At 42.0% G+C, this 12,051-nt stretch overlaps 1 protein-coding gene across 2 annotated transcripts in view; it reads left to right on the top strand.

The window, feature by feature from the left end:
• The window catches only part of CALCR (calcitonin receptor), a 2,320,029-nt gene that overhangs the window by 993,252 nt on the left and 1,314,726 nt on the right, over positions 1-12,051 (top strand). For both annotated transcript variants that reach the window (XM_069211663.1, XM_069211664.1), the window contains one exon: positions 8,980-9,133. In XM_069211663.1, coding sequence (XP_069067764.1) covers positions 8,980-9,133 — 154 coding nt within the window. The remainder of the gene's footprint in view (positions 1-8,979; positions 9,134-12,051) is intronic.

Genomic DNA, 12,051 nt, shown 5'->3' with positions numbered 1-12,051 from the left:
ATGTCTGCGTGCGACCGGAACTTTGATGCACGGCCCGCCTGGACAACGCCGCCCGACTTCCAGAGAGAAAATCGACGCAACGCCTGCTGTGAGGAAGAAAATTCCACACACAGCCCAGCGGAAAAACACGCAGCTGGATAATAAGCCTAGGATTCCACACACAGACATCTGGTAATCCAGCGACCCACAAAAGGAAACGGTCCGTGTGCCGTGAAAAATAACGACGCAAGTCCGTGTGTGAAGGGGCGAAACCGACGCACACACCATTTTTCTACCTGTAGAACGACGCACGTCTCCCCGCGTGGAAAATAACGACGCAAGTTCGTGTGTAAAGGGGCGAAACGGACACACACATCATTTTTCCACGCATCTCCTCCTCTGCATCCCTCTGCAGAGATTTTCCTCTCCAAACCAGGTACTTTGTGCTTGAAAGAGACTTTGTTTGCTTTTTAAAGACTTAAGACACTTTGGGGGTTATTACAACTTTGGAGGAGGTTTTAATCCGTCACAAAGGTGACGGTAAAGTGACGGATATACCACCAGCCATATTACGAGTCCATTATATCCTATGGAGCTCATAATACGGCTGGTGGTATATCCATCACATTTGGGACGGATTAACACCTCCTCCAAAGTTGTAATAACCCCCTTTATATCACTTTTCAGTGATATTTCTACAATTTCATATTGCGTCTTTTATCGCTTTGACCTGCAAATACCCAGATAAATATTATATATTTTTCTAAACACTGTGTGGTGTATTTTTGTGGTGCTATATTGTGTTATTGTATGATTTATTGCACAAATACTTTACACATTGCCTTCAAAGTTAAGCCTGACTGCTCAGTGCCAAGCTACCAGAGGGTGGGCACAGGATAATTTGGATTGTGTGTGACTTACCCTGACTAGAGTGAGGGTTATTGCTTGGACAGGGGGTAACCTGACTGCCAACCAAAATCCCCATTTCTAACATTCAGGAAAATTGTTCACACTATCTACTTCAGCTTTCCTCACTCTTGAGCTAGTGATGCCTGGGCACCGGGGCTCAGATTTACTAAGGGCTAGCGTTGTAACTTCGTCTCGCAAGGTGAAGGAAGGCAACACATTCCCTTATTAAATTTCCTTAAGCCACTTAAGGAAAGCCACCTTGTGTGGCTTAGTAAATCTAGAGTCGCTGCCTTGAATTACTCTGCAATGGGAATGTGTTCCATGGATAAAGTGTGCGTGTTCCCATGTATTCACCTATGGATTTTGACGTATTCACAGATTTACTAAGAATATTAAACCTGGGGATGCATTAAAATGTACACTTTTCCTACAGAGGCATAACAAGGATAAATATGTTTACTTATTTTTGTTATTTCCTCTTTCCTAGAAAATGCCTCTAAAGATAGTTTTTCTTGCAGGAAGAAACCCCTTCATGCACAAAAACAATACTGCATGTAGCGCAGACAAATTTGCACAATGATGCAAAAATACCTGTTTTGGTGCTAGGCAGCACTCAGTGCCTTAACACAGGGAGACTGCAGAATTGCATCATATCTTAGTACAAATCGTGCATTCTTTCACTCGCCCTGTCATGCAGTGCAGTGCAGCACGTTGTCTTGCTGCTTTAAGTTGCACAACATTTTAGTAAATATGCACCTATATGTTGACCTTTCAAAGTTCTCCTATTTCAAAAAGGTGTTTAAACATTCAACAACATCAATAGTTACAAGGAACTAATCTCTAGGACAAATCCCTATATTCATAATAAAATCATATTTGTTCCCATGTCCATTAGTTCATAAAATCTGAAGGATTTTCTAGTCATCTGTGTTTCTTTCAGTATACACCTGTGCTCTTTCTTCAAGATCATTTGAATTCATCAATGTATATGCCAGCAGTAGACATCTCAGTTGGATAATCAAGACCAATATCAGGACCGATAAAAATGGATTTGCCCTATAAAAGTTTTATTCGTTAGCGATAATCACGGATATGGAAATATACATGGGGGCAAAATGGTCAGATAAAGGCCCAGATGTTTTCGTGCTACTAATCTAATTATTCATTACATCAAAACTGAGCCATCTTTTTTGGCCGGAATCATAAAATAGGAAGGTTTTTCCTTACTTTAGTAAACTATCTGTCACTTGATTCCAAGATGTTGTCTTTCCATCCAATTAGGACACTAGATATGATGTTTGCATTTGCTATAGTGCTTTGAAGTTAGCAATCTCTTGTATGCCTGGGAGAACGTTAGTGCATACCTCTTCTGTGTGGGGTAATACATTAGTGTGTCATTTATCAGGTCAGGCTACAGAAAGCTCTAATTATTTGGAGAACATCGTTTTTTCAAATTTTTAAAAAAGTGCAATTAGAAGGACAGTGACAGTGGGATTTTAGTTCAGCCCCTTTCATCCATTGTTTTTCTTGTTTTTCCTATTTTTCCATTTGTTAGATGTGCTGCCTACCAAGCCCATGGGATTTTGAGATGGCACCATTGCCGTGTTTGAGTTCCAATTAGGTTTTGGTGAGCCACCCTTTTGTTAGATCGCACATGAGACGATGTGTAGTCGCTGAGAGCCTGTGTGTGATGGATTTACTGTGGTGTCATGATGACATCTTAATTGCTGATAAAAATGTTTTGGACGTGTCTGCTCTCTGGATGCCTTTGCCTGTCATAAAGGGACAATGTTAGGCAATAATTGTTCTCGCCTGTCCACTTGCTTTACGTTTCTGTCATGGTAACATCTTGATGAAATCATGCTTTCTTGTTCATAAAATAAAGATGTATGTGCATAGGCTTTCTGAAGATGCTTGCAAAATAGCGTCCTTTTCTCAAAAGTACCTCACAAGTAATATTTTGCTGTGTTCGCTTTTTAAATTGACAGCTTAAATTGCCAATTTAATCTACAGCACAACGTTAACGAGGTGGGTGTTTAATGATTTGTTTAATCATGTTTCTCTAACAAAAAATGTTGAGGGAGGGGAGCATGATGAGGGCATCAAAGTGAGCAGCATTGAAAATTCTATACCTAATTTCAGGATATGTAATGCACCAATATGCCATCCTAATGGTCTCATGGTGTAATCTGTTTAAGCATATATGGATTACTGGATGTCGGGCTGCTTAATAGCAAGAGTTTAGCATACCTTTCTGAACTACAAATGCCCTCCTTTTATTAAGTGTACTAATAGTTAATTGATGTGTGCAGTGTTTTCTTATTTTGTCCATTAGATTGGTTGACTTTAGAACTCCTTTAAGACTTAAATCAATCAATCAATCAATCATTATTTGTAAAGTGCGGCTACTCACCTGTGAGGGTCTCAAGGCGCTGGGGGGAGGGAGGGGCCTCATCCAAAGAGCCATGACTTGATGTTCTTCCTGAAGATGGTGAGCGACAGGCTTTGTCTAAGGTGCAGGAGGAGGTTGTTATAGCTCTTTGCTCTGTCTGTGGTTTTGCAGATGTGAGGTACAGTGGCCAGGTCCATCTGGGTGGAGTGAAGCGATCTGGTGAGGGTGTGGAAGGAGACGAGGTGGTTCAGGGAGGCTTGTCCTGTATTGTGTATGGCCTTGTACGTGTGGGTGAGAAGCCTGAAGGTGAATCGCTTCTCAACCGGTAGCCAGTGGAGGGTCTTCAGGCGTTGGGAGATGTGTTGTTGGCGAGGGAGGTCCAGAATGAGACTGGCGGTGGCGTTCTGGATGAGTTGACGTTTTTTGATGTTCCTAGTTGAGGTGCTGGAGTAGAGGGCATTACCACAGTCGAACTTGCTCGTGACTAAGGTGTGGGTGACTGTCCTTTGACAGTCTGCTGGGATCCATCTGAAGATCTTCCGGAGTTTGCGGAGTATGTGCTAGCAGTAGGAGGCAACAGTTTACCTGGCGGGTCATGGATATGGAGGAGTCAAGGATGATTCCTAAGTTGCGGGTGTGCTCGGTCGGTGCAGGGGAGGAGCTGAGGTACTTGGGCTGAAGAGGGAGAGTCCTTTTTGGTGAGAAACAAGAGACACAGACTTACAACTCTACTGAGTGGACCTTTCAATAGTCCTAATCTTCCTGTTGCCCTGCTCAGAGTAAAACAGCAACACACCAGTGCAAGTCTGGGAAAAATTGTGGAGACGAAGGAGAGAACAATACACAGAAGCCCGACTCAGAAACAGGCACAATGAATATTTTAAATACATGGAAAATAAGACAGAGCTGTGCAAATCCATTGTTAGCAGATAAGAATAATGGTATGAATCATTGGTGTCCACGTGAGGTGTGTTGTAACAAGTTCCAAAACCCACCACAATACAGACATGGAACCTAAGAGAGCCCCAAAAATTTGGTAAACAGTTACTGTAATGTGGAGGGATTCCACCAGAGAGATTCAACACAGCAAACAAAATCCAACTAATTGGAAACCTGCATGAAAGGTAACCAGGAAGAGAAGGGAAACCACAAAGATGGGGAAACACAAAGACAATTAACAAACTAATATGAGTTAGAAGCCAAGAGCAACTTTAGAGGCATTGCTAGACAAAAGTATTCTGAGCAAACTCCCTATTTGCGCTGATTGCCCTACTCTGGGAGTGTATCAGCCTGAACTTGAAGTCCCACCTTATGTTCTCTCAAAGGCCAGCCACCATAGTCCTGCTCTCTACAATCACCAGGGTTCTGGCCTGCATAAAGTCTAGGCAATGCTAGTGGTACTGAGGGGACAGCATGACTTTGTGAAAACTCACCTGTCATACCCGATTCTCATCCCGAGATGTTTCAAGAGACTGCTATTTTTGGTATTCTTGTACGATAAAAAAATACAGTAATTGATATTTGCAGAACTCAAATGTACTGGGCAGTCTGAATGACAGCATACTTTAGGCTTCCTATACACTGGGATAGTAATGGGAACTTCTCTAATTTATGGGTATTAAACCTATAAGGGAATCTGCTGGCAGAATTTCTTGCATATTCCTGTGGCGGTATAAATTATGCAGCAGATTCACCTCTGGCTTGACGGATTCCACAGTTTGGAGGATTTTCCATTACCACCAGCCTCTAATTCATGGGTGACGTGTCTGTTTATTATTTTATGATGTCAGATCCCATAAGTGAACAGTGTTTCCCTTTGCTGCTTATGTTGGTTAAAATTAGTAAAATTAAATTATTGTGGCAAAATTATAAAGATGTCCTAAAGGCACAATGCAGCGTTTGTGCACTTTAAAATTCAGAGTGACTGGAGAGATAATTTGCATTTCCTGTGTTGATAATGATCGAACATATGGGCGCTCCTGAGTTAGACTAGCTAAAGATGTCTTTTGTAAATCAGATACTATTCTTTGTTAAGTGTTAGATTTTATTTTAAAAAACGATATACTAAATTAGGGTACAGCCTGTGACAGTTTTGACTTTTATGGTTAAACGTGGCCTGAGTACTCGTTATAAAAATGAGCCTACCAATTTACATATTAAAACAATGAATCATTCTAGTTTGCATTAAAAACGTCTTTGAAGATAGCAACAGTGACAAGTCATAAAAACCTAAATAATACCGGTAAAACAGAGAAAAAAGTTGAAACAACTATAGAGAGCAATTATTTGTAGAGATGTGTGGGATACAGTGAATGCTAATTATCTTGAATACTTGTTTCATCATGATAACCAAACCAGATTCTCTCAAAACTGTGTGAAAATGCTTACACACACGGCTTACTTCTAGAAATTGATAAGTAAGTTATTGAGCTGGAGTAAGGCACAACTACTCACAGAATCCGCTCTGTGAAGAAGGTTTGGAAAGTAAGGATTGAGAAAGATTAAGGCACAGCTAGTCAAAGAAAACATCTTTGAGAACATGGCTGCAATATTCAATTTAAAGAAAAAAGATTCTTCCACGCAATTCAGCATTCCACTTAAAATGGCAATCGTTTCTTCTACTAATGAACAATTGCCATATAGATTACATTGCTACAAAATTAACACGTTGTATCAGATTTTAGCGTTATGATCGCAATGGTAAAAGACTCATGACTGGTAATACAAAAAGAAATCACTGTGAAAATAAAATTCCCATTTAAGTTGTTAACATTCTGCAAAGATGAGTGCCATATCATCCAACCTCAAATAATCTACCCCGAAGGCAATTCGTCATCTGAGATAATCCTGAAAACATCATACTAGCTTTTCTGGAGCGATTAATAAATCAAATGTATCATATTAAGTCGGAGCCTGTTATACCCCTCAAAACCCACAACTCTATTTCTTTATAACAAGGGTGTTCTGATTTCAGAATGTGTCTGTAACAACCAAATGATGCCCCTACTCACTTGGAAGGAACGTACTAAAAGTATGAAGTAATTTCAAAGCTGACTTTTCTCACCACTGTCCATGACCTCATTTAGGGAAAGAGGAAACCCTTTTAGTTGGCAGTTGTAGCAAAGGAGTCTCCATGCTATGTTTAAGCTTGTGGCTGCCTGCCCACTTGCTGAGCTTCCGAGTTTCTCACCAATAAACCAAGCTTCAGAGTGGATATCGGTGCAGGGCAGGATGAAAACAAAGATAATATTAGTGTGTGCCTTTTTTAGGGGAATGAAGCAAAGCCACATCCGTTTTTCTGCATGAACGTCATTTAGGGGTCGACAGGGATCGCTGGTTCGACCCTGGCTTGCCCTTTGCTACCCCTGGCAAATTCAGTGCAAGGAACACTGTTTCAGCTCGTTCTAATGGACGTTGTTTGGGGCTCCACTCTTTGTTTTTAGGCAATTTTCTATCACACTAATAGTGAATAATCATAATATATTATTCACTAGTACAATTAACTGGAATATGCCCTTCCATGGCAGCTGAGATAAGTAAAAAGTGCTTATAAATGTATGTTGTGGGTGTACTTGGGGGTTAGAGTGTGTTTATGTAAGAGAGACTGTATGGAAGTGTGAATGTGCGTGTATGTGTAACTATGACCCTCATTACGAGTCTTGCAGTCTTAAGACCTCCAGACTCGCAGTGGTGGTCCGACCATCACATTATGACCATGGCGGAGCCTCCACGGTCCGACCACCGACACGGCCAGGTTGCTGCCAGTCGACAGCCTGGAGGTCTCAGCGGTTATAATATGCCAGGGTGGCCCGACATGCAGCACCGCTCTGTGGATTATGAATCCCCAATCCGCCAGCCTTTTCATGGTGGATGAACCGCAATGGAAAGGCTGGCAGTATGGGGGAGTTGGGGGGGCCCTGGGAGCACCGCACTACCTATGCACTTGGCATGGGCAGTGCAGGGTCCCCCATGGACAGCCCCATCACTCTTTCCACTGCCCAAATTACGGGCAGTGGAAAGTGTGATGGGTGCTGCTGCACCAGCCGCACTGCCACATTGCTACCGGCTTGGTTACGCTGTTTCTGCCCACCGGCCTGGCGGTGAACTCATAATAGGGCTGGCGGTGTTCTGGCCACACTGGCGGTCAGGTGGTGGTATGAGGCCACTATGTGTTTGTGAGTGAAAATGAAGTTCAAAACGCCGGTGACATCACTTCTCCCACCCCTGACATTTCAGTGAATTGAGGTCCATGTTTTTCTGATCCGTAGACCATTTGAAACCTCTGCTGTTTGCCTGCCTGACAGCCTCTGAAGCATTTCCAAGTTCACATCAAGTGTAATTGTCTAGTGTGCATTGAACCTGGGGCCTTTTGACACTGAAATAATAGATGGTTATTCCACTCAGTAATACTCAGTGATACTTATTTTATCAACTTTGAAAGGGTGAAAGGCTGAGTGGATGTGTCAGGACTTAAATTGTGCCCTAGAGATCAAACACAGATCCTTGGAGTGGATGCATCAGTCCCTGAGCCACCAGACTGGCAAAGGTCAACACAAGCATGAAATGAGAGGGCTAGCCTATGTTACCGGGTGGCTCCTTCCCTCCTATCAATCTTGGCAGACCTGGAAACAAAAATGTTCTGGGAGTTGTGCCCTGTTATCAATATGTCACTGCTGAGCTGCGTGTTATGAGATTTGGATCCAGTGCCTGTTTATCTCTGATTTTTTGGGATTTGTAGACATGCTTCTGTAAAGAGTGTAATAAAAATACATGTTTTACAACGCATGACCTATAAGGTTTGAGAGTTGTCAGAATGGGTTGACATACCCACTTATATGTGATAAAATACCCACAAAGATTGAGGCTAAATAATACTGTGTCACCTCAGAGTTCTATGTCCTATGTTGCTGTGCCTCTTTAGGGCCATTGACTCCTTAATGTCCCTATAATGTACAGTTTGAGTACTTTATTTATAAGTAATACAGAAGCCAATGGTTAATTGTTGCAACTTTTTTATAGCATGTTAAAATGTGATAATAAATGTTTATGTAAGTGTACTTTACCCAGTAGTTTCAAAACTATTACAAGTTTTGTTACAAAAAACAAATGTAAACTCATTATATTTCACCCAAATCACACAAAATAGAAATATTACCACAATGTAGCACATGAGATGATCTCAGAATGAAATTCCAAATTTGGAAACACTCTCCATGCATTCCATAATAAATGAGAACAAAAGGACATAAAACAGAAAGACAAGTACTAAACTGTGTGGAGAATTACAGTTTGTATCACATTTATACAACTAATTAGTAATCTGATCAATTGCTGAGTAGATGGTCAGAGAATGAGTAGATTGTATGCTTGGATTGGATTTTCAAGGTGACCACTGAGTTTAAGCAACATATAAAGCCTTTAAACATCACATAAAAGCAGAACTGATACTTTTTATGTTTGAGAGCCCAGATGAAACAACATTCACCTAAGCCAATGGTCTTTTGAGGTATATCCATATATGCCATGATGACAAAAAATATACTGTAACTTCACAGTTTTGAGAAATCACTACGGAACAACATGAACACATGCAGGTTCACAGGTTCATGTATTACTGTAATTCCAATTGTTTATGTCTTTGGTTGTTGTTCTCTACTCTCAGTTACAAAAACTGTTTGGTGTTGTTTTTTTTTATGCAGGGAATGGTCTCAAGTCTTGCTTCTACAGTAACGTATGCTGATCCTACACTAGTGCCTATTGTCACTGAAACACCATTACAAAGACAGAAGATCATCGATTCACAATTCAAGTGTTATGAGAAAATGAACAGAGATGTTCCTTATAGCAAGCCGGGTGAGAATACTTATTTTATTTGCATCCCTTTGTTAGCCACAAAAGTACTTTTTAGTCATGGAAACCTACCCACTGCCTATTTAAATACTATTTGATATTTACAGAAATCATACTAAAACAAAATGGATTAATATTGTTTTCATCAAATGTTGCTCATTCGACAATACTTGAAAAAGATAATTACATTTTATGGCAGCAATGTCATATTTAAAATTAAATATTGAGAAACATTCCATGGGCCAAATGGAAGTGTGCATCCATTCACTTTCAAAGCATTGGTTGTGCAGCTGTTCGTAATTGAGGCAATTATGACAGCATTATTCAGACCACCTGCATCAGACTTTGTGTTGTGAACACACAACATGAGACAGATATCTGGAAAAGTAGTATTGATGATTTTTTGTTGGCAAGCAGCACACCGTACTTCGAGCAGGTCATCCTAGGTCAACCAAATGTCTCTCTTTGAACACTGTACCATAACCACCATGGAGACATTCCAACAGAAGGTTCCATTGCAAATGGAACTTAAGTAAACAAACCACAAACCATCTATCCCTTTTGTTTTTAAACCGTTTTTATTAGTTTCTGAATACTTGACAACCATATACAAACAGTCCACATCATCAGCATCTTTTCTAATATTGTTCCATCAGCAGGTATTGTACAAAGGCCAACAAATGTAAAACATCGAATAACAGCATCTTGTTTGTGGAGAAGACAGACTACAGACTCTGGAGCATTTCCCAATTATTAACTTTCCCCAAGTTGTCAACTCTTGTGTAACGTTTAAGGCACCACATGAATTTACTTTTCAAATCCAATTAATCCTCTTATGAGGAACAGGTCATGACTCACTCAATCATTATCCCTCCCCATCAAGCTCTCCCCTGACTTTGAGACATCCTCCTCCAGGAACCTTCCCAACAAATAGGCCCAGAGTTGGACAGCTGCATTTGTACTCTCATCAATGCGTGATATTCTCATGTGAGATTCCTCAACTGCTCCCCATTCCAGAATGTCTCAAAGTCATTCTGTAAACAGAAGTGTCCCGGTGCTCATCCAGCCTATGACCATTCTCCTTTTTGCTGGTAAGAAAGCTAGTTGGATCATTCTACAGTGAACCCTGTGCCCCATGGGGCTCTCCACTACCCCCAGAAGACAGACCAGTGGTTCCAGAGGGACTTGCATTTCTACATCTATCTCAACATGTGCCACAACCTGTCCGCAAAAAGCCTGGACTGGGACACAACCCCAGGCCATGTGCAAAAAAATAGCATCAATCGCTCCACATCGTGGGCAGCTGGGCCCGCCTAATTGAATCTATTTTATTTAATCATTGTGGAGTGACATATGTACGATGTGAATAATTAAAATGCAGAAGTTTAAATCTATTGTTACAGGATACTTTACGAACCAACCCCAGTGCTTTCTTCCATTTTGCATATTCAAAAGATATGCCCATGGCTCTCTTCCACATACTCCATGCGGGACACCGGCATGATACTGCATTAGATCAAAGGGCTTTGTAAAAGAGAGTTATTAGGTGTCTGCCCTGTCCCCATTCAAAGAGTCCCTCCAGGACATTGGAGTTTCTGGGAGCCACGGGGAATCCCACCCAGATCTCCCTTGTGACACTCTCCAACTTTGCATAATGTAGAAAATGGTGTGGTCCTACCCCAAAGGTGTCCTACGCTTCCTGGAAGTTAATAAATGAGTCTCCAGGGTACAAGGCCCCCGCTTCCATACATCCTCCCTCACACCACTGTGCCATGGACATGATAGAGTCTATATTCTGAAAAAACTTCAAGTCTCTTATACTCAGGGTCCTGCTAAAGGGGACTGTTTGCATAACCCTTTGTACCACCTTCTTCCATATACTGGCTGTGTGCATGACCAAGCTAGGGACCGGCATCTCTGACCTACCTCCCTCCTTCAACAACTGGGGCAGTGTGTTCCCGCCAAGCCCTCCCCACAACAGGCGCTGTTCCAGATTTTAACTGAGCTTTCTAGCCCTTTTAGCACCCTGTCTATATTTATTTGTCAGTGCTGTACCGCTGTGTGTGTCACCCTAATCCCCAGATACCAAAAGCTTTCTAGCTCCCATCGAAGTCCTACATTCAGTAATTGTGTACTTGGTTTCTCAACCAGGTCTCCTTAGGGAAAGAGCAGCGACTTGTGTTTATTAATTCTAAGGCCAAATACCTCGTCAAAGTCTTCCAGAGACTGCATTAGGATAAGCACTGATAACTCAGGCGTATGTAGATAGATCAGTGTGTCATCCGCATACAGCAAGATGATATGGGTTGTGCCTCCAATTCTACTTCCCTAGGGTGCCAGCTCCGACCTCAGTAGCAGTGCAAGTGTTTCTATGGCTAAGGCAAACAACAAGGTTGAAGAGGACACCTATGCCTGGTGCCACATCCCTCCAGCCATGCATCAGAATTCTCTGAGATATGCACCTAATGGTCCATATACACGAGGCGTATCCATGAGCAAAAAACAGGGCCGATCCCCATGCCCCTGCTATCAGAAAGACACATTCAACATTCAACTGTGTCAAATGCCTTTTCAAGATCTAGTCAGGCCAGGGCCTTCTCCCCTCCCCTTTCTAATGTATCATGGAGCACATGGGTCAACCCCCGGAGATTCTGGGCTGTGCGACGTGTCGGTATAAAACCACACTGGTCCTCATGCACCAATCCCTGAGTCACCCCCGCCAGCCTTGTTACCAATATATTTCAGAGTATTTTAAGATCAGCGTTTAGCATGGTGAGATGCCTATACTCAGCAGGGTCTAGCGAGCTACCCCCAGGCTTCAGCATTAAGCACAGTACCCTTTCTCTCATGGTCTGCAGGAGCACCCCTCTCCACCATGCCTCCAGGTAGACCTCCAGCAGTTGCTCCCCCAATGTGGATGC

Source organism: Pleurodeles waltl, chromosome 10 (genome assembly GCF_031143425.1).
Source record: "Pleurodeles waltl isolate 20211129_DDA chromosome 10, aPleWal1.hap1.20221129, whole genome shotgun sequence".
Lineage (NCBI taxonomy): Eukaryota > Metazoa > Chordata > Amphibia > Caudata > Salamandridae > Pleurodeles > Pleurodeles waltl.
This window is presented reverse-complemented; position numbering and strand designations above follow the sequence as displayed.